Source organism: Lepisma saccharinum, chromosome 13, assembly GCF_977018435.1.
Source record: "Lepisma saccharinum chromosome 13, izLepSacc3.1, whole genome shotgun sequence".
Lineage (NCBI taxonomy): Eukaryota > Metazoa > Arthropoda > Insecta > Zygentoma > Lepismatidae > Lepisma > Lepisma saccharinum.
In genome coordinates this window covers 20,420,257-20,444,425 of record NC_139241.1, presented here as the reverse complement: position 1 = coordinate 20,444,425, position 24,169 = coordinate 20,420,257, and the positions used below count along the sequence as shown (strand labels likewise).

The window sequence follows — 24,169 nt, the reverse complement described above, 5'->3', positions numbered from 1 at the left end:
TAGGCAGGCAATCATATGTTTCTGACATTTTTCCTGAGATCACAATATTTTTTATTTGCTTTATTTTTACTTCAACTTTTGTGTAATTTTGGCTAATTTGCGAAGATGGGGATGAATGATATGATGAAATTAATGAATGGACATTCACAAACATCCATGCTCAAGCCGGGATTCAAACCCGGGACCAAGATTATTATTATTAGTAGTAGTAGTAGTAGTAGTACCGTGCGTCCATTTCGATCTGCAGCCGAGAGATCGGGAGAAACGTGGCGGGCGGCGCTGACGGAGGTGCCGACATTTGCGGCCTGTAATGCCCGCATATTTTTATGGACATATGCAGACATTTATATAAATATTGCAAAACTAGCACTAACCTGTGTTATAAGAGTTGTTCAAAGTGATGTCCACCTACATTCACACATTCCTGGCATCGTTTGATGAAATTTTGATTCACACGCAAAAGTTCTTCTTCCGTAATTCTTCCTAGTTCTGCCCTTATATTGTCTTTTAGTTCGTCGATGCTATGAGGGTTATTTCGGTAGACTCTATTTTTCAAGGTTCCCCACAAATAATAGTCACATACGGTAAGATCTGGCGAACGTGAAGGCCATAAACCTCTTGAAATTATTCTGTCATCAAACACCTCCCTTATAGCGTCCAAAGAATCAGCGGCGGTATGGGCTGTGGCCGAATCTTGTTGAAAATACCCATATTGTCTCTCATTATCTGATAACAATTGAAAAAACGGCGCAAGTATTTGTGTGCGGTACCTCTCTGAATTTATTGTGTCTTCAAAAAATATAGGCCCTATTATTCATTTGGCACTTACAGCACACCACACACCAATTTTTGCATCGTGTAACGGAACTTTGTGTATTATTCGGGGATTTTCAGTGCTCCAGTATCTATTGTTCTGTGAACAAACATGACCACGCAAGTGAAACCATGCCTCATCCGAAAAAATTATTAACTGTGGATCAACAATACCATCTACAATATTCTGCAAAACCCAATTACAGAAATTTACTCTACTTACGTTGTCAGGGGGCCGTAATTCTTGCACTATAGAAACTCTGTACGGTTTTAATTTTAGTAGCTTAGTGGCTGTATGTGCTGATGATTTTGACACGCCCATCTCCTGTGAAACAGGGCATAGAGGTTTGTTTGGAGAACGTTCTAACGCAGCACCAATTTCATCGAGTTTTCCTTTGGTTAGAATCAGTCTTTTTTGCTTAGGTGTTTTAAAATTTAACGATCCAGTTTCTCGTAATTTAAGGACAAGACGTCTAACCGTATCTCTATGTGGAGGTGAAACGCCTGGGAATTTCTGTACAAGTGTCATACATAAAAATTCTTTGTTCTAACGTGAACCTTGCGGCTGGCATTCCAATCGTCTGACTGACACAACACACATACACACTGCAATAACACAAACAAGTAACGGCAAGTAACCAAGAATAACACTCTTACGCACAGTACGAAATTAACACGCTCTTGGTTTACATCTGCCTGCCACTATATTCACAGCTCTGTAGTCGCGAAGGAACAAAAAACTTGAGCTAGGAGATTTCGGATTGCAAGGAAGCTCACGAACACCATTAGCTTTTAACGGTTCGTCTGCAGCGTAATCTTGATACAGTGTTGCACATTCGAAACCTCCAAACAATCCCCATCGACACAAAACTCTTTCAAGGATATAAACTTAAGCAGGACGTTACTGGTCAAAACTATGATTAAAATGTTTTACAGAGTATTATCTGTGGCTCTTAATATAATTTCTAAAGCGTATTTATTTGTGTATATAAGGGTGGAACTTGGAAGAATTACAGAAGAACTTTTGCGTGTTATAACACAGGTTAGTGCTCGTTTTGCAAGATGTCCACAAAAATAAGCGGGCATTACAGGCCTCAAATGTCGGCATCTCTGTCAGCGCCGCCCGCCACGTTTCTCCCGATCTCTCGGCTGCAGATCGAAATGGACGCACTGTAGTAGTAGTAGCAGCAGTAGTAGTAGTAGTATCAAAGACGTTATTACCCTCGTAAATTATGCAAAAAGGGGGGTAGAAGTTGGTGCTAAGGCATTTGTTTTCGAACAAACAATCTAAATTATTTTTTCAACACGTTCAATTTCACATTAATAATGGAAAACAAGTACTCAAACTATTTTTGAAAGATAGTAATGCTTGATAAATGCATTCCAAATATAATTCCCTTTAACATTAACATGTATAACTCATGCACAATATATGTTTCGCACATATGCAACATGGAGTGACGTGGACACAAAATTGTGTACGTATTCAAAGTTTCTTTAATGCATATTATATACAATATAATATATTATTTATTATAAATACATTACACAATAAATTCATCCATCTCACAATAAACCAACAGCAAAAATTACATAAATTGTGCACGCTCCTTTTCCTCAACAATTGCTCATACATTTAAAACAAAATCAATTAATAAAAGTGTTACTCTCTCTCTGGTAATTTACAATGCATTACAGAAAACAACCTGCGAGCAAGAATATTTTTAGATCCATTTTTTTAAAAATTTAATAGGGCGCAAATAATTTCAAGGGACGCCAACGCATTATCTCTTTCACAACTTTTTAGCCTCCCGGATGGCGTAGTGGTAACGTCGTCACCTTGTGATGGGAGTCCCGGGCTCGATACCCGGTGGAGGCACATGACAGTGCTTCGGATCCCACTTTAAACTGTATGTCCAGTCCCTATTAGCCTTTCTGTGCATAAAGTGGACTTAAAACCACAATTCATCTCTTTTCATTTAGATCTTTCGGCGCCCAAGGCCGACTCTCGCCACCCCCAGCTACGGTTCGGAACTTGATAATACTAAGAAAAGTAGGTGCTGCGTGCGAAGCGAGGAAGAAAATTTTACGAAAAGTATTTTTATTTACATAAAATTTGAAGTTGTGGGCGGTAATTGCCCCTTGCAGATACACTTTACAATGTTTGCCCCCCCTTCCTAGAACTCATTTCCGTCCAAGCTTGGGGTGGAGGGCAATGCCCCCCCCCCTGTAGTTGCACCACTGTTGCATGATCTCCCTCTGCTGAGGCATGTGGGAGTGTTGGCCTGCATGGACCTTTGCGCCATGGGTTATAATTATAATTATTGTTTACAGGGAGAGAGAAATTGTATTGTATACGTTTCATCATCCTCATCGTCGCGATTAAACTAAGAGTTATAAAAGCAACGAAAATAATAAAAATACAGTCAGTTTATGTGAATTATAGAACTGTGTTTTCCATAAGACCTCGTATGCTTTCTTTCAATTTACTTTATCTTGAAACTTTTTCCCATCAAAGTTGATCTAATGGTGAGGTGTAATGAACTTAAATATATTGCCCTTTATATCATTAGATTAAGAAAGACGAGATGGAGGAATAAAAATATGAAACTGGGAGGAAGAGCCTCCATTATGGTTCAATCTCGGAATTTATCCGGAGAAACTGATACACGTACCTATATTTTCTACATTTAGTGGACAGCCTCAGTGGCCAAATGATTTGAGTTATCGACTCAAAATCTTGCCGCTGAAGATTCCATTTTCGAATATCGTCCTGGGTAATGTACACGTTTTCTTTAAAATTCTATTAATGTTTGAATTAGTAACATTTCTGGACAGATTTCATTAGTGTATATCCCATGACATATATTGATCGCTGATCATATAAATTAGAAACTATCTGTTGAAAATATAAATTACAAATTTGCGCTATCTGGGTGTCGTTCAATTTGTCTTTCGAACATGGATTCGTATAAAGTGTACGCAATTTAGGCTTTTCAAATCTCATTTCACAGTGGATGTTTTTTATGTGGAAGCAATTCTGTGAAGACAACTAAATATAATCTAAAAAACTAATTTCTGACATAAGCACAGAAATAAGCATAATATTTCTAATGACGCCTTCTTTGACGAGATCCCAAGAGAAGAAATGGAGGACCTCTTCAACCTGGACATTAACGATAGGTTAATTATCATCTCTTAAACGTGTAATTCAATTTCTGTAACAGTGCATTAATTATTATAATAGGCCCGAACCCAAAGTGACATTGGAACATGCTCTTCACAGGAATATTAGAAAATGGAATCCAAGAAGTTAAATGAAGATGTTTAGTGTTCCAAGGTAAAAACCTGCAATTTTCTGACTGTCTTCGTTTGGATATCACTTTAATTCACTCCTAAATTAACAAACTTACGGAAAACGGCAACAAAAGTTTCACTAGAATAACTTACAAAAAAAGAAGCTCAGTTGTAATAAAATAAGCCAACTAAGTTTTTCAGCGAGTTTGCAAGTGCTGAGTATTTAGATTCAAAATAAAATATTAGTGTTGAACTAGTGTTTATTGACTAAATTATATATTTTGCACATGTACATATTTGTTGTATGTATATGATAAGAAAGGGGTTCGCCGATAAGTTGTCATTCTTCTGCTGCCTTCCTGCTTAACTGACTTCTATCATGAGTACAGTTTTAATTAAAATTATTGATTTGATTTGCTTTCTTGTACTTCGCTTTTTGTGCCACTTTTGTCTAATGCGAGGATGGTGATGAGGAATGATATGATTAAATTGATGAATGGACACTCACAAACATCCATGCCCAGGCCGGAATTCGAGCCCGGGACCCCTGTCATCGTAGCGCGATGTGCTAAGCACTCCGCCCCGGGGGCCGGCAGTTTTAATTAAAAGCAACACAATTAAAATCAATCAATTTAATAATACAATAATTAATTTTATACGGAATAATATTATACAGGGTGTCATTTTAATGGCGCCCACGGACCACGGAAACGTATAGAGGACATCAAAACAAACAACCTTTCTCAGTAAAATTTTTCTCGTTGGTGCATCGTTTCGGCGCTACAGTCGTTCAAAAAAGCCCGTTTTGCCACCTGAATGCTGGCAACCACCCACAACATTTGATTGCATTTGTGACGTCATATCCTGTCGTGAAGCGATGCGTTCCAGGTTTGCCAGGAACACACATATTCTGTGAAAAATGACATAGTTACAATCAGTCACATTATGTACCGTAAAACAAAACGAGAAAACACGTTCTAACAGGAAGTAAACAAACTATACGAAAAATGGTAGAAAGAAAATTGAATTCAAGTGGAAGTGGTCTAATCGAATTTTGTCTCAGCTTGCATGTCAAATATTTGCAAATGTAGTTACCAAGTTGGCATCTACAATTTAGTCTATCCACTTCGTCCTTCTGATACTAGTTGTCTGTGACACACTGAACAGATGACAAAATAGAAATGAAAGAACTCGAGGTTCCTAAGGTAAGCAACACATACGTAATATAATGTTTATTCATGGCATTATGAGGCAAGTGATAAAAATGGTTGAATACAGGGATATAAGTAGTAGTAAAACAAGCTCTCCAACGACTGTGTTTATCTATGTACCGGATACACATGTAATAGTTTCCAACTGTGAACAGGGCAGTATATTCGCTACTGATTCATCATTAGATTGTGACTGTGTTGTATGTGTTTTAGCCATAATGTAACAACGTGAACCTCGGATACTTCCGTTATCAGCACAAAAGTGCAACAAGGCATCTGGACACAAACATGTAGATATCGACCTTGCAACGAAATTTGCAAATATTTGACATCTAGCCGGGCGTAAACAGCCACATGTAAGCTGCAAGTCCAATAAAATATATTGTTGTTGATATTTGACATGTAGGCTGAGACAAAATCCGATAGTGACACTTCATCTTAAATACGATGGTTCACTTCCCCCTTCCCCTGAGATGACTGCTGATCTTCTGGCTGGTAGCCTATGATGTTCGGTCAACTGGACGCGTTTCTCGCTTCGTTTTACAGCTAATAATGTGGTTGGAGTTTCTAATTTTTTCACAAAATGTGTGTGTTCCTTGAAACCCTGCCGTGAGCTGTTTCGTAGCAGGAAATGACGTCACAGATACGATCAAATGTTGTGTTGGGTTGCCAGCATCCAGGCGGCAAAACTGTGTTTTTTGTACGGCTGTAGCGTCGAATCGACGCATCAACGAGAAAAATGTTAGAGAAAAGTTGTTTGTTTTGATGTCTTCTATACGAATCTGTGGTCCGTGGGCGCCATTAAAATGACACCCTGTATATTTTTGAACAGAAAGGGGTTTGTCAATAATAATGAACAGAAATTAATTTAATGATGATGATGCCTGAGGAACTTATATGCTATAATATTGCATTGGTCCAGTGATTGGTAACTAATTTAAATTTATATTTGTCAGTTTTTATGATTATACCATACTTTCCAATTGTTAGTATAAACTATAAAAAAATTGAAAGGTATTTACGAATAAATTTATTGGGACTGGGCATCGTCCTATAAAATAAAAAAAAATACTAGGCCGCGGTCTCGAAAAGGTTGAGAACCACTGGGATAGAGAAACCAACCTACTATCTGCTCTGTGCTCCTATGGTCACAACCAAGTCTTAGAACCATGGGTCACAACCAAGTGGAGAATAGAAGCTGCTGCGAATTTTGTCACACTGCCCCTGCCAATGGCTATAGTAAAAGGCCGAGGCTATTTATTCTGGAGGAGGCAGTTCACCCCCCCTCCCCTCTCTCTCAATCTCTCCCATCGGGCGAAACACTAGAAACCACTGCCCGCTCGGTCCCGTCGATTCTCGAAACCTGTTTTGTTTACCCTCACTGAAAATGAGGAAGAAAACAGACGGAATCGGAAAGTGAGAAGCCGACCATTTAACGAGGCAATTGTACGCTGTTGCCAAACTCAATATAATTAAAATCAAGTATGAAATCATTAGTGATACAGAGAATTTGAGTGAATAGATTATGAAATAAACTTTTGAAAAGTGGCCCATAAAAATATGAAGGTCGTAAGTTCAATAGTTACGGAGAAGGAGTGGAATTGATTACTTCTTTTACAAATAAACGGGGAAAACTCGTCTTTCTAGGAAAGGGAGGGGGAGACGGTCGCGCTCGGCCGAGAGGCATCATTTCCTCTTAATAGGCATGATTTGGACATTGTAAAAATTTTCAGAGGTACACTTGTGATTCAACTGCATTACAATAGGCCATTATCTGGTTATTTTTTACACGTAATTTGGATGCGAAAACATTTCTGGGATTAGATTCAACATATCAAGCATCTCATCAGGAAGTGTAATACAATAGAACATAAGTTTTGTTTAACACGTTCCATCTTCTAGCTTATCCACAAATGTATGCTCACCTACAATTCTGAAAGATACTTCCGTATCATTCTACAGAATGATGGGGATCAAAACCAGTTACTCCCACAATAAACCACTGGGTGATGTAACTTATTCATCCTTCATCCTCAATGATGAGAGCACTCGTCATTTGACATGACAAGTCGAACGCTTGCCAGTGTGAAAGGCACAATTGAAACTAAACAGCTTAACAACTAGAAAAGACAATTGTCACTCATTGGGTTTTATGAACCTTCAAACCTGAATCATGGCTGGGTTAGGATAATTACCTGTCTATCTGAAGAGTGATCATAAATTTGAAGAATAAAATAAACTAAGTCCTCTCTAGGCTTTATTGCAGGTTGACCAGGACTCGCCTGACTTTCCCTCAACTCCTTTTCCTAAGCTCCTCTCTCTCCTCAATCCAAATCAAAAGTCAGTCCCTTCTCCGTCTGTCTCACCTCTATATAACTCAGGCCATGGAGACCTTCCTCCATGCCGAATCGTGATTTTTACTACCTCTATTGCAAACAGCTGACTCCATAGGCTGATGGAACTTCCTATATCCTGAATACATCAGGAAGTTTGCATAGCACAACACTGTGCATTATTTACATACCACAGAGGTTGAGACAACTGAAGTAAACAAGTGAATGCCCTGGTCAACATGAAGCATCCAGAGAGACTTTGAATAAAATATAATCTTATGGATTAATACGCTTCATATTTATGTCTCATATGCAGAAGTACGTACACTGACCATAACGAATGCACTTGTCCATCATACACAAGATGGAATCGAAAATAATGGATCTGCTGTAGTTAGTGGAATAATAGAGAATGTTTATTACTCTCTCTCTCTATTACTACCTCGCATAATCTTAATTATTTCGTCAATATTAACTGGAAGACTGCCACTTTTTCATAAGTGTACAGTTGTGTGGACCAGACAATGGGCCCCTGCCAGCGAAATATATGACTTTGTGTTTTCAAAAATTTGTTGGAAGGTGAATCAGGAAGGCTAATCGGGAATGAACTTAAAGTGTGAGTGTAATTCAAACCACCTACACGGTCTCCACCCAGGATCTAATCCGAGATCTTTAATTACAATTCTACAGTGTTACCATTACACAATTTGGGAGGCTCATGTGCATTCTCGGGTGATATTTTGGCAACTTATAATTTAATACACAGATTATTCTACCTAATATATGTAGCGGAGTACTTATGATTTTAATAAGTGAACATAAGACTTTCTTCATTCTTAAACAAATGATAAAGTGTTCATAATGAATCATGTTTGTAATATTTTGTTATGTGATAAATTTTATGATTTAAATGCTGGCACAGTGTATAAACTGAGCAATAGTTACAAAAATTACACTCAATTTCATGTTTAATGTTGAAAAATTACATAAAAATTAATGTCAATTTTTGAAAAAGATATGAATATACACAATTGAATATCCAGCATTGGACTTCCGTTAGATAGAGAAAAAAATATGTCAATTAATAGATATCTAGTACTGGGCATTGTGGATATCCAGTGCATGTCCTTTGATATTTGTAGTTTTGAACTTGTCAATAGAGAATCTTGTACCCCCGGTTTCAAGATGATTCTCTCAAAGGAGGGATATGGTTACGTAGTCCAAGACACAAAAAATTATCTAATAGATAATGATAATGATTAAAACATTTTCACTCCAAGAGTTTTAAACATATTCGGGTGGTTCACGACTTTGACTCACCCTGTATCTAAATGTAATGTATAGTTTCATATGCATTATACATTTTTAACAAGTCTATGTTTCTTATGTATTTATAGTTATCTTTTGTCTTGCAGTTTCTTCATTTCCCAGTTCCACGTGTGCTTCATTTAGTATTGTGAAGAAGTTATTTTGGGCTACATTTAATCTTAAATATTTTTCTTATTCGGAAAAACATCTTCATCAAATTTTAATATTATGTTGAGCATGAAGAATTCTCACTGTGGTGCAAAATTTCAGATTTTTCCTCCATACCCCATTTAGGGATACAGGGCATAAAATTTTTGATTCTTTTCAAAAAATTTCAATTTTAGGGACCTTATAGGAAAAAAGGGGGCTGAGGCACCTCATATGTTTAACAATTTTCAGGCTTACCCGGCACCACACAGTAAACATGAGAAATATGTTTAAGGTGTTTTGCCCCCTTCATGGTTATTGTGCACCCTAAAGATGAGAAATTATGAAGAAAAAAATCAGATTTATTGTAGTATAGGATAGAAACTACTAATCTGGAAGCAAAAATTATAGTAAACAAAAATAAAGGGTATTTATTTTTGAAGAAAATTGTTTGTGAATCATTACATTTGGAATTATAGAACAGAAGTTACACTGATTGGTGTGAAGGTCTGAAAATGCTAAAATCACTGCGTGTTGCTGATTAAAAATGGCTGCCAGATCCAAATGCAAGCCTGAAAAAAATTTTCAATGTCGGTTTTGAACACTTGAAAGATGTCGAAATAAGTGGTCAAATTATAAATATTTTTAAAAATGGTGATGCGACAAATTAATTAGAAATTGGTTGAAATGGTATCGAATAACCCTATAGTCATCTTAAACTTTTTTTAAGGAAACATCAATATATATATAACCATTATACTAACAGAGACACACTTTTAATTGAAATCACTGGTTTAGTAGCTATATGGATTGCTTAACTTTAAGTGTTTTATCGAGATACTATTATTTGAAAATGTGTGTTGCAGGTGTGGCCTTGAGGGATTCCCCTGCTGGTCTGGCTGCTTACATCCTGGAGAAATTTTCTACCTGGACAAACAATAGCTGGAAATCTTTGCCTGATGGAGGTCTCACAAAGAAGTATACTTTGACTGACTTGCTTGACAATGTGATGATCTACTGGGTCACAGGTTCTATCACCAGCTCCATGAGGCTCTACAGTGAAACTTTCAACAGCAAGCAACAAAGTTATCAATTAGACAGGTAAGTTATTTGTACATACCTATGTAGAACTGCAGTGGTCTAGTGATTAGGGTATTTTACTTTGCTTAGAGGGTTTCTGGGGTTTCAAACCTGGGGAGATAGGAGGTAAATCAAAATGGAGCCTGTTGCTAGACACACAATTTCCACTCAAGAATATGCGAGACCCTACTTCCACAACCCCTAAAGAACCTTTATGCAGGATTGCTACGATCTTTTGATCATGAAATTCCCTGAAATTTCCAGGTTTTCCAGTCCAAATATGAAATTTTTCCAGACATGTTTATCATCATGATTTGTGCTTTTGAACCCTGTGTTTTTAAATTAAATATATAATCCATTCAGTATTATGGATATTCACTTACACAACTTTTTTATTAGCAAATTTCATTCTACACACACAAGAACACATGAAAATTTGAAGAGTAAAATGTAAAATTACAATCGACATTAAATGTATTGGGTGCTACAATCACGTGTATCTAGCCTTCAGGCTAAGGTAACAGAGGTACATTATTTCACCATAACATATCTACACAATATAAAAACAACAGAAAAAGTTCATAAACCATACACAATTTTTCATTTTCTGGCGGATTTATAGTGTCGTAGAAAATGCTGCTTTTTTGCTTACATTTATAAGTACACAGCATCTCGAGAAATTTTTGGATAGAAAAATAGGAATTATATAGGAAATGCCAACAAGACCAAGATCTATAAAATAATAGACGATAACCTCATCTTCACCAACCTTTCCGATAATTATGATCATACTGTCAATGTACTTTAGTTATCAATCAGATATCTGGACTGCAAGTTTTACTTTCATATTCTTTCTAATATCTAATATTATAAGAGTGAAAATTTATTACAGAAATTCGAAGGAACCATAATTTTGCTTAAGACAAAAATCTCAAGAATGAAAGAAACAAGTTTCTAAACTGAATCTTTTTGGGAGTGGAATCACAAGAACAGAATCCAGAAGTGGAAGTGAACTGCTTGTTCATTTTGCAACTTTTTCTCTTGCAGACTCCAAAATGCACGTAAATTCCAGATGATCTGCAAAATTCCCTGACATTTCCCAGTCTTCCAAATGCGTAGCAATCGTGTTATGGCATGGTGCACATCGAAGAACTTTGCATTTTTTTAAATTATCTTTAAATATGTGATGCACCAACACAAATTTTGGTCAGTATTATAAAAAAGTAGCCACAGAAAAAAACACGAATTAAATTATTTTACGATCATTGGTTTGTATGGAAAGTAAATAATCTAAAGTGGTACAATACAAACTTACTCACTCTCTTCTCTCTCTGTGTCAGTGTGTGTGCATGTGCATGTACTACCAGTACAAAAATTATATCAACTAATTCTATCCAAAAATTACTAATTGGGTACGAATAGAAACATATTTACATTGGATATTGACTTATTTCATATAATTTTATAATTTTGTAGTGCCGAATGTGAGGGGGCCATGGGCTAAGAAAATTTTCAAAAATCAGCACCCCCTCCCCCAGCTAGGATAATTTGCATAAACATCCTCCAACCTACTGCACTGTCTCCATGGTGCCACACAAGCATCCTTCACCTCCTACACTATTCATCATCATGACTTTATATTTTCCTTTTCATTTTTCTTCACACGAGTATAAAATGTATGAACACTTTTTCTCTAGATGTAGCCATTATCTCATAATTTCCAAATAAAGTAAAAATAAATTAAGAATTCTTCTTGCACACAAAAACAAGAACAAAATGTTGAAATGGAAGTTATTGGAAGATTTATAACTTTTAACATGTTACATAATAGAAATAGATAACCTTGCCATAATCGGTGTAAGTTAGTGTGTTTGTGTTGTAAATGACAATTAAAATGAATTTCAACACCATATATATTGTCACTTCAGTAGTGTATGTTCTTGTACATTTATAGTTTATATTTGAATATCAAAAAGGGAATCTTATACGAGTATCTCTTTGATAATATACATAAATGAAGATATTATGTGTTACTTTAAAAAAAAAATTAAAAAATCATACTTTTTCTTACAGTATTGCCACCAGTGTGCCTACAGCTTGTGCAATGTTTCCAAATGAACTAGCACTTCAACCTAAAAGTTTTTTGAAGGAAAAATTTACAAATCTTGTGAGTTTCAAACATCTGCCTAGAGGTGGCCACTTTGCAGCCTTTGAAGAACCAGAATTGTTGGCTGAAGATATTTTTAACTCTGTGAACCTCATGGAAGAAATCCGGAAAAAAGATCAAACAAAACAGAAGGAATAAACCTGTGTGGACCTCGTGAAGTCCTGGAACAAAAAGGAAGTGCAAATACACGATTTTACGTTTTTCAAGGGCCTGAGGTGGAAAAACTTAAATGTAGGGGAAAAAAATAAAAACCTGGAAAATTTTATAACATTTTGCACTAGTGGGACCATGAAGATTGAACGTATAAATGTAACCAGGAAAGTTTTGTCGGCTTGTTCAAGGTTTAATTAACATACAAGGACTTGTCCACTGTTTCAAGTTCCCATGCTTCATCTGTTCTCACTGACACCCATGTTGAACTGCACCAACCTTGAACTCACAGTGTACGGAGCAGGTGATGTTTGACATAGTAAGAATATATGCCAGGCTTTCGGTAATGATGTGGTGATTGAAAAGATAATGCAATAATGGTTTGAAAGATTTAAGGATGGCACTGGAAGATTGATCCCCTGCACAAGGCCATTGAGATGGACAATGGTCGAACATGTAATAACTTGGCAGAAGAATTGTATATCACTGCAGAAACTATTTGACACAACCTCTATCAGTTTGGAAAACAGGATAAGGGGGGACTTGACTGGAGCTCAGAAGCTGACATGAGCAGATGCCTCCATTTGCGTACTGTCACATCTGAAGAAAGATCCTTTCCTGAAGAGGGTGCAGAATGTGATGAGAAGTGAGTTGTTTATGATACTCGATGGTTCCATCATCATATGAGCACGTTCGAAAACAACCTAAACCACCACTGCAAGAAAAGAAGGATATGCTCCATGTTTAGTGCATTGCTCTGGGTATCGTGCATTGAAAACTACTGTCTCAATTGATTGATTTGGTTTATTATACTTCACTTTTCTGCCACTATTGGCTAATCGTGAAGATGAGGATGAATGATGATATTATGAAGGGACATTCAGAAAGAATATCCATGTTCAGGATGGGATTCAAACCCGGGAACCTTGGCATCATAGCATGCTGTGCTAACTACTTCACCATGGAGGTCAGCTTTGAACTACTGTCACCTGGCCAGACAATCGCTGCAAAAATTACTCTCAGAAGCTGGAACATGTTCACAAGAAACTGAAAAACATGACACCAGCACTTGTGAATTGCAAAGATGTCTTCTACTTGGTGGATAACGCAAGGTCACACATGGCTAAGGTCACCTGTGGCACCAATCTCCGTCTTGGTTGGGAAACACTGATGTATATGTTTTATTCATCAAACATTGCCCTGTTCGATTATCATCTGTTCCATTCACTAGGCAAACCTTAGATGACTACAGTTTTGAAACTTAGACAAGGTGTAAACTGCACTTGAAAACTTTTTTGGGTCATATTCTGCAGTTTTATCACAGTGGGATCCACGGTCTTCGAGAATGTTGGAGATGAGACATTGATGCTGATGGGACTATGTTTGACCTGCCAGGTCTGTTTCACTTTGCTTTTGGCATTTGAGGCTGTTGGGTGAAAATCAAACAAAACTTTCTTGGTTACCTTATATAATATGGAAAAATGTGAAACTTGGAAATGTTAAACTGAGTTTTCATTGTGTTTATTTTTTGTATGTAAACTTAAGCAGATGTTCCGGCACTCGAAAGGATATGAAAAGAATTAGAACGATTGTGACCACCGAAGCAGCTGTTAAAAGAGTAATTCTGTCAGAGCTAAGGATAAAATATGGTGGTTGCGTGTGGCATTGCAAAATATATTTTCTCTTAAAAATGGATAGAAATACAGTTTTCTTTAATTATTTTTCTGTACACACACACAACATACAGACCTGAAAGGAATGCCTTGCAGACAAAAAAGTTTTATTCACTTCGAGTGCTTCACCTGCAAAATTGATAAAAAGCATTTTCATCTGCTTAGCAATGACATACACTAAAATAAGTTTGCTCCTGCAAAAGGACTTGCATTCATATAATAATTTGTAGTCTGTAGCTTTGTACAATATGTACAATATGCTGAACATTATTTCTGTCAAGACTGCCCCAAATTCCATTTTTAAAGTGCTGTAATTCATATTATAAAATTTTCCAAGATACTCTAATGTAACTAATGAGTAATTGATTCATCCAACACACATACATACTTCTTGTAGTATATAAATATAAATAAAACAAAATAAAAATCGATGTTGAAATCAAGAGAAAGTTTAAATACATATTTTTTTATCTTAATACTGTATATTGCCATGATTTTTGTTATACTTCCCATGAATTATAATACTGTTTATATACTGAAGGGCTGTGAAAATTTTAAAGCTACCAATGTAATGGTATCTCAATTTAAAAAGTTTCTGTTGTGTAATACTTTTTTATATAATATTAAAGAAAAAGTTGTTGTAGTAATTGTTTTATTTTGTATCCTGACTGCTTTTCCTAATTATTTGTTAGTTGTGATAGAAGCATAGTGATTTAAGTCCTGCACCATAATTACATTGCATTTTGTCCGTGGTACCCTTCCATTCAGATAAACTTGGACACTTGCTTGAGTTAAGGGCACGAGGAACAGTTTCCACTTCCAGCCAGATGCAATGACTCAAAACTGCACCTCCCCAACAAATTTCCCTGTGGTAAGCTGGGGAGAGAGAGGTCTGTGAACTGGATGGTTGTAGGAGGGGTAGAAAACTTAGCATTATGCTTATGTGAGTATTATTATGTTTGTTCTCTTGGGAATATCAAACATCTGATGGTGCAGAAAAACACTGATGGTGCAGAAAAAACACATCAGCGGGAACAGGACAGATTGAGGATTTTGTCCGTAAGGAATACATGGGATTCTATTCATCAAATATTTTACAGATCATATCTGACTTAATAATAGAGTTAAAAAACTGCTTCCACTTGCAACACTCCTTCACAATATTTTTCTTCCATTTTTTTTAAGTAGCAGTGCCCCTTCCGACGATATCAAATAAATACACACAATAAACACAATAAATACCTTTGCCTTAAGGTTCAGCTTGAGAAGTGGTCGAGTGAATTGATTCACCCAAAGTAAACCTTCAGAAACCACCATTCAGCAGTGTTGCTTACTTGGAAACTTTTTCATCACAAGCAGGAAAAATTACATGACATGACTGAGCTGAAGGAAGGAGTATTCATGGTAAATCTTGTGTACTGTAGAAATTTATACTAGAGCTGAGGCGATACCACTATTTACTGATACCGATGCTTGTATAATTCCAGGATAAAATAACAAAGGCTAGTTACCAAGTCATACTAACTCGTCACATCACTAGGCACGTATTTAGAAATATATAATTTGGGGAGCCAGTCCGAGACGTGTCTCAGAAATATAATAATAAAAGTGTTCCTATTTAAAACATTAATATAATTATAGGTCGATTCGTAATAATATGTAAATTAATTAATTAGTACTTAATTTCTCCGATGTGTATGGAGTATTGTTGTATGTAACCACAGACTAAGAAATGGAGGAAAGACAAAGTAAATACCTATTTTGTTCTTTCTATCTTGACTAAAAAATATTGTTATTACATAAATAGTAAAAAGATGCTATAAAATCAGAGATAAAACCGCAAATATTCATTATCTAGCTTACGTGTAGTTACGACCGCTAAAGTGTAAATCGCCAATCCTGAGACCTTCTGTAAACAAATGGTCTCACCGATTCGATGTATCACTGCGCGTCAGCTGATTCATGACCGCAATCATCTGCTGTTACACTCATAGTTCGCCGCACCTATTCATTTTATATAAGAGCCTCTGAATGTGAGAACCCGCTCTCAAAACATCAGACGAATATGCAGCCGCATACATTGTTACTCTCCCGGTCATTCTCTCTTTCATAACCCTTACAACTGCAGACACTGACACAACACTGCACTGGGATACCAACTTAACCACTTCATTTACTGGTTTCTCAGGATACCACTGACAGAACGTTGCCTAAATATTGAGTAGAATCTGTTTCTCATCCCTTTTCAAAGGCTGTCCTTGCTGGTGTTTTGAAAACAAGCTCGAAGAACACGGAGACCTTCCCGCACGCATAGAACTCGGCATGTTATTTTTCTAAGGATAAGTCAGACAATATTACTAAGTTGCACTACTTCCTTGCTGTTCACATGATTATTTTTAGAAAATAACCAATGTTATAAAATATCATTATGTACACAAATCTCTAGTGGCCGCGGTGGCTCAGTCGGTAACGCGTCTGACTACCATGCTCAAGGTCCCGGGTTCGATCCCCGGCCGGTTCAAATCCGGGAACTTTTCTAACGTTGGAAGCGGCCCCGGCGCCCACCCAGCGTCGAATAACATGGGTACCTGGGGGAAACCCTGGGGGGTAAAGGCGGTCAGGGGCGTGATGCTGATCACATCACCCCCACTCACGACCGAGATCAAGAAAGTGTGGGGCGTTACCCCCACACCCCCTATACGCCTTCATGGCGTGGTGCTATGCACAGGGGAACACTTTACCTTTTACCTTTTTACACAAATCTCTAAGCTCATTGAAAGTTACAATGCATATTACTACAAAATGTTCACACTTATTTTGCCTTGCCATGTCACCAAGTTATTTTACGAAGTGCACTATATTTGGCGGAACAAAAATCGTTATTAGGATGCTTGTCAAAGTTTCCAACCGCAATAAATTTACAAACTTTCTTTGTCTTGTTTTGATCATCATCATCAATATATTTATTGGACTTACAGCAATGCATATGGCTGTTTATGCCCATTATATATTTTATTTACATAAGATACAATTTACATAAAATCTACAAACAAATTTCAAATACACTCCTATCTATATCATCTTTAGAAATATACATTACTATGATGTATCATTTTGTGTAAAAAAATGCAAGTAAAATATATTCAATTCACATGCAAGAAAGAAGCCAAATGTATGGGAAATGATGACTGGTGCAAAGAGTTAACCATAAAGGTGAAGCAATAAGTAAAAAAAGAAAGAGCATTGGGTTTAAAGTGAGACGTCATTTGCGGCAGCGTATCCCATACTACAAATTGGCCATTGTTTTACCTTACGTAATGAAACCTGTAACAACGCTGGATTTTGGTGTGGATTATTTTACTTCTATGAGTTTGCAATGCTTTCTGCATGCAGGTGGTTTTGTTTACACAAGGTCTCAGGGTTTGTGATTTGAACTTTAAAATTTGTGTAAAAACAACTGTCCTTGCAAGGAAATTAATGTCAAAGAAGTAAAAAAATTGAATATTTATTGAATAACAAAGAATGATTATAGGTCCATTAGTTGAAACGTAAAGTTCCTGATAAATATTTCATGTACATTATTGTAAGTAGTGGTTGGTGTACATAAATCTTTAGAGTGGCCTTCCCGATGGTGTAGCGGTAACACCGTCACCTTGCAATCAATAGATCCTGGGTTGGAGACTCAGTGGAGGCACATAGTGGTTCGGGTCACACTTTAAAATGTAGGTCCAGTGCTGATTACCTTACCATCCTTAGTAAGTAATATATATATATATATATATATATATATATATCATTCAAAGCCATATATTTCAAATCTAATCTCGACGGAATTAATTGATTGATTGATTTGCTTTATTTTACTTCACTTTTTGTGCCACTTTTGGCTAATTTGCGAAGATGGGGATGAGTGATGATATTGATGAATGGACACTCACAAACATCCATGCCCAGGCCAAGATTTGAACCCTAGCATCGCTGCGCGATGTGCTAGCCACTCCACCAGGGGGCTTGCTTTCAGAGGAAATAAATAACCCTCCTTGGCCAATCGATACCGTTAGTCACAGGAAAGACAGAAGTGAAGAGGATAAGTATAAATTGCTAATTCCCCTTCCTGCTTGAACGTAGATAAAACAAAGCTAATTTCACAGTGACCTTCATCCCTCTTTTCCAAGAACTCCGCAACTACCTGATCCGGCGTTAGTGCGGTGGGGGTTAAAAACATCCACCTATCTTACAACCACAATCTTCAAGCAAGAATTAGCAATGAATGGTTTATTTCTCACAGCGTTAACTAAGCCATTACATGCCTTCATGGTCACGTTTGGGTTCAGCTTTCACTTACCCATGCCTTTGATCTTGCCATCTGCTTCCCAGGAGGGTGGGGTTTTATCCAGTGTTTCTAGGAAAATCTATGGAACTTCCTGTGCTGGTCTCCCAATCTGTCACAACGAAGGTTGAACCAACCTTTAAAAAGGACAAATGTTGAGACGAGCTGTTACCTTTGCCCACTTTTGTAGTCACTGAAAATCTTTGGTATCGGTAAAAGAAAATCAACCGATACTGCCGGTATCGGCTCAGCCCTGATTTATACACAAGTGTCCCAGGCTGGCATCCATGGTGGAGTGGTTAGCACAGTGCACTACGATGCCAGGGGTCCTAAGTTTGAATCCCAGCCTGGGAATAGGTGTTCTTTGTGAATGTCCCTTCATCAATTTCATCATATTATCATTCATCCTCATCTTCACGATTAGTCAGAGGTGGCAGAAAAGTGAAGTAAAATAAACCAAATCAATAAACAAGAGTCCTGAAGTCAAACATGAAGTAACGTAAGGGGTGGTGGAAAATTTGTGAAAAATATATTTGAACAATAAAACTTCATATGCATCAATTCAGATGAGAAAATTAACCGTTTTCATTTCCACTCTTGGTTCAATGCAACATTCCTTTATTGGAAAATAGTGTTTTCATAAGGGAAGGATGTGGGTGATGGTTGCATGCCCCTCCTCCTTCAGTGTTTGAGTGCCATAGTTCGCTTTCTCCACAGAGCAGTCTTCCATCGGCACCCTGCCCCCTTTTCACAACCGCCATCAACTGTGATTAATCCTTATATTTGGTTGAACATGGCAAACTTTGGGGAGGTGATGCCCCTCTCTTTTTGTTGTTGGTATCACACTACATTTTCGACACTCTCCTTATTATTGCTTCTACTTCGATTAAATAAAATAAAAATATAATCGTATTGATAGAATTAACCTAAGTATTAACTTACACTCAGCAATGGCTGTAAGCAACTCATAACTTGATGCTCAGTAAGGTAATCTGGACTGGACTTACAGTTTAAAGTGGGATCCGAACCACTATGTGCCTCCATGGGTATCGAACCCGGTACCCTTTGATTACAAGGCACGGCAACACTACAACTGCAACATCCGGGAGGCCTGCTTCTACTTTCAATGTTCTTCCAGAGTTAAGGGTGGGTAAAAGGTCTGAATAGCTAGACCAGCAGCCCTGAATTAGTCATAAAAATAATTGAAGTGCTTGGTCCAACAACATGGCAAGCCACATCCGGTAAATTTTTCAGTGGAGTCATTAACTTTTGAAAAATTCAATAATTTTTATTATTCATTTAATGCTAGTCAGGCTTCATAATTTTTGAAACAGATATTTTATCACTTCTCTGGCTCAAACAAAAGTATGTTTTAAAAGTTACTTTACTCAAATTTAATCCTTTTCTAAAATGATACACATGATTTTTTGGCTTTTCATGTTCTTGCCTTCTTATAATAATACAACTGAAAATCTTGCAGCAAAAATAATATAACGCACATTCTCTGAACAATTATTACATTAACCTTTTTTTAGATGTCGGCTGCTCCTGATAATTGTTGTTGTTCTTTTACAAAGTTATTCGATGAACTTCAGATTAAAAAAATCATCTATTTGATGCTGTAAATAATTTCGTACCAAATATTTTGCCAATGTCCTCATCACTATCGATTATAAGGGAACTGGAATCATCACGCAACGAAGTTCAAAATGAAACTGATTGAGAAAAACGTCACTGCATAATGTCATCTTACACAGTGACTTGTCATGTTCTTCTCAAAAAAGAGAGGGAAAATTACTTGGGCAACAACACAACAGCCGTGAATGGTGTCGCTATCTTTTACAAATTTATGGAAATATAATCTGAAATAGTTGGATGTGATAGCAACGCACCACTTGAGAAGAAAAAAAAAATGCCAAAAGTTTGGCTTGTCATGTTGTTGCACCAACAGGTTAAGATGCTACCTTTTCTGGCAGAAGCACATTGAAAGGCATGTGATTTAGTTCTGAGACTGTTGAGAAATTTCAACATAACATGCTATGAACCAACAGGTTCCAGGTTCGAATCCTGAGTGACCCATTGTATGATTGTGTTTGTCACGGTTATCCCGAGAGGTAGAAAGTAATATAAGATAACCAACATAGATAGCAAGAAAGAATAACACAAACTACAAATATTTCCTCACTCTCCTGGGTTCAACACACTAGGTTCAAGCCATGCCTACTATGTTGTAAATCATAATTTCTTTGGGTGTAAACAAGATTTATCAAGGAAGAGAAGGCAGTGTCATCTCAAGAACAATGCTTTGCTTCTGGATGATCAATAATGATTTCTTTCTGTGCATGAGAGAGAGGAATAGAGTTGTATAATTTGAATGAAGATTTTTTTCCCAAATAAATTGCCTTCCCATTTTTTTTAAACAAATTGTTGTGTTTTTGCAATTGCAGCCAAGTTATTTTGTCTCAGATCATACAGGCTATGTCCGTTCAAGATCATGGATTTTGCTGAAAAAAAAAAAAATATATATATATATATATGTTAAAAGAACCCATGACATGTCCAAAAATAAAATATTACAAGAGTCAAATGAAAACCTTAAAAGTCCAATAAAACTTGAAGGGCAGACAGTATTCAGCTCACATTTACATGAAGTATCAACTGTTATTTACAAAATGACCTCAAGGATGCAACACTTGCTTCAAAATGCCATTTTTGTCGGCCTCACCGATGGTGCAGTGGTAGTGTCCTCTCCTTGTGATCAAGGGGTCCTGGGTTCGATACCCAGTGGAGGTACATAGCGGTTCGGATCCCACTTTAAACTGTAGGTCCAGTCCCGATTAGCTTGTCTGTGCATAAAGTGGACTTAAAAGAACAATTCAATCAATCCATCAAAATGCCCTTTTGGTTATTATAAAGATGGTGTCTCCTATACACACTTGCCCCAGGGAAGAGGGGCAGCCTCTGTCAGCATAAAATTTACAGAAATTTCTCGGCAAATGAAAATTCACTATATCCGTGCATTCTTACCACACCAGCAAGTTTACTAATGGAGGAGAAAGTTCGACAATGGCCTCAATTCATAGGCAGATGGGAGGAAAGGCCTTCGCACAGTGGCTTATAAGTGACTGCATGTGGACCCCAAAGACTTATTCTTCTTAAGGTACTAACTATCTAGCATTCTTAAACCCGAAGGTTCATGGCTGCAGCAACATAGGCATTCCATCTGTCCCTATCTTCAGCAAGATATATATACTCTTTTCCATCCCTACAGATTTCCTTTAGGTCCATCTCAACATTGTCCCTCCATCTTCGTCTTGGCCTTCCTACAGGTCTCTTACCATCGGGTTTCCCAACAAGAATCCTGTGAACTCCTCTTTCCTCTCCCATTCGTGCCACATGGCCTGTCCACCTAAGTCTTCTTGATTTAATTATTCTAATAATATCTGGACATGAATACAAATTATGTAGTTCTAAATTATGTAACCTTCTCCACTCACCTGTCTCCTCATCCCTTTTAGATCCAAAGATTTTCCTAAGGATCTTATTTTCAAATACTCTCAATTTACGTTCCTCTTTCAATGTAAGGGACCAAGTTTCACATCCATATAATACTACAGGCAAAATTACTGTTTTGTATATTTTAACTTTTAGTTTCTTAGATATTAAACCAGAAGACAAAAGTTTATGAAGAGAGAAGTAACATGCATTTCCTGAATTAACCCTACTTTTTATTTCCTCTTTAATATAATTTTCATTTGTTAATATTACTCCTAAGTATTTGAATTTGGAAACTGGTTCAAACGAGTTGTTATCAATAATTAGATTTTGCTTATTACCTAACACTTGGTTTCGGCCTGTAAGCATATATTTAGTTTTCTCTATGTTAACTTCCAAACCTATCTCTTTAGCAGTTTTGAAAAATATTTTAGCATTATTCTTAATTGTATTTATATCATCCTCTAATAAGTCTACATCATCTGCATATGCTAACAACTGAGTCACACCATTTAAATTTAGTCTTTCTTTAGTTTCATTTACCTTCCCAACAGCATATTCTAAGGCAAAATTAAAGAGCAATGGAGATAATGCATCTCCTTGTTTTAACCCATCATGAATTCTTAAGGTACACAGGCACCAACTCAAAGTTGAAAATATCAGAAATAGGTCTGTGCTAGAATGCAGCAAACTTGTGCAACCATACATACCAAAATCTACTAGATAAGAAACAAAAACAAATTAAGGTTTGCATTTGACCTTCCCTTGCATTTTCCTTTTCTGTTGATTTGTTAGTGTTACAAGCTCTCAAACAATATGCTTAATCTAAAAGTGTCTGTATACTGTACACAATGTAGTACACAGTTCATACAATATAAGAAATATCTATGTGTATCTTTTTATGTAGGAGTTTGTTAGTCATGCTAAGTGTCGAGAGTTTCCAACCCTAAATTATCATCATTCTCCAGTACATGCCAATACAGCAGATTATGTTACGTGACTATGAATCATATCGACCAAGGACATATGTGTATATGTGTATTTCACAAAGGACAGTCACACTGCAGGAATCTATGAAGACATGGATACAGCCTGTACTGGTTTTGCAAGATTTATTACTCTATCTTTGTGTTCAGATTCATGCTACAAAAGCAATGTGCACACACAAAAAACAACACATCCAAAAGTCATTCAAGCATGCAGACAGAGTAACATATTATATGATAAAATCCTTACTATCAGACTATTTACAGTATTACCCGGTACTGCCAAATGAAGAGGAAAACACTGACTTACAATCGAATATATAAAAATGGATATGTATGTGTGTTTGTTCCAGCATAACTCTCGAATACCTGGAGCGATTTAAACCAAACTTGGAACATGTATCACTTGCAATCTCAAAAGAAATATTGTGTTCAGATTCATGCTACAAAAGCAATGTGCACACACAAAAACAACACATCCAAAAGTCATTCAAGCATGCAGACACAGTAACATATTATATGATAAAATCCTTACTATCAGACTATTTACAGTATTACCAGGTACTGCCAAATGAAGAGGAAAACACTGACTTACAATCTAATATATAAAAATGGATATGTATGTGTGTTTGTTCCAGCATAACTCTCGAATGCCTGGAGCGATTTAAACCAAACTTGGAACATGTATCACTTGCAATCTCAAAAGAAATATTGCGGGGGTAAGACACCCCTGGCACCCCTAGGGGTGGTGTGGGAGGGAGTGACATGCAAAAATAATCGAAAACAGCTGATATTAGTGTGGAATCCATAGTTTTCGGGGTCGCTAAGATGAATAGTGACACTCCCAATGCCATTCAACTCTAGGACACCCCTAGCACCCCTAGGGGTGGGGTGGGGTGGGAAGAGGGCGACATGTAAAAATAATCTAAAACGACCGATATTAGTCTGGATTCCATATTTTTCGGGGTTGCTAAGATGAATAGTGACACTCCTAATGCCATTCAACTCTAAGACACCCCTGATGCCCCTAGGTGTGGGGGTGGGAAGGGGATGACATGTAAAAATAATCAAAAACGACCAATATTAGTGTGGAATCCATAGTTTTCTTGGTCGCTAAGGTGAATAGTGACACTCCCAATGCTGTTCAACTCCAAGACAGCTCTGGCAGGCCTAGGGATG

At 37.0% G+C, this 24,169-nt stretch overlaps 2 protein-coding genes across 2 annotated transcripts in view; one reads left to right on the top strand and one right to left on the bottom strand.

The window, feature by feature from the left end:
- LOC145997202 (juvenile hormone epoxide hydrolase 1-like) overlaps positions 1-14,822 on the top strand; it is a 37,790-nt gene extending 22,968 nt beyond the window's left edge. Inside the window, exons 5-6 of the mRNA XM_083133948.1 lie at positions 9,976-10,210; positions 12,263-14,822. Coding sequence (XP_082990074.1) covers positions 9,976-10,210; positions 12,263-12,494 — 467 coding nt within the window. The 3' untranslated portion in view covers positions 12,495-14,822. The remainder of the gene's footprint in view (positions 1-9,975; positions 10,211-12,262) is intronic.
- The window catches only part of LOC145997203 (protein N-lysine methyltransferase METTL21D-like), a 72,433-nt gene continuing 58,505 nt past the window's right edge, over positions 10,242-24,169 (bottom strand). Inside the window, exon 4 of the mRNA XM_083133950.1 lies at positions 10,242-10,300. Coding sequence (XP_082990076.1) covers positions 10,257-10,300 — 44 coding nt within the window. The 3' untranslated portion in view covers positions 10,242-10,256. The remainder of the gene's footprint in view (positions 10,301-24,169) is intronic.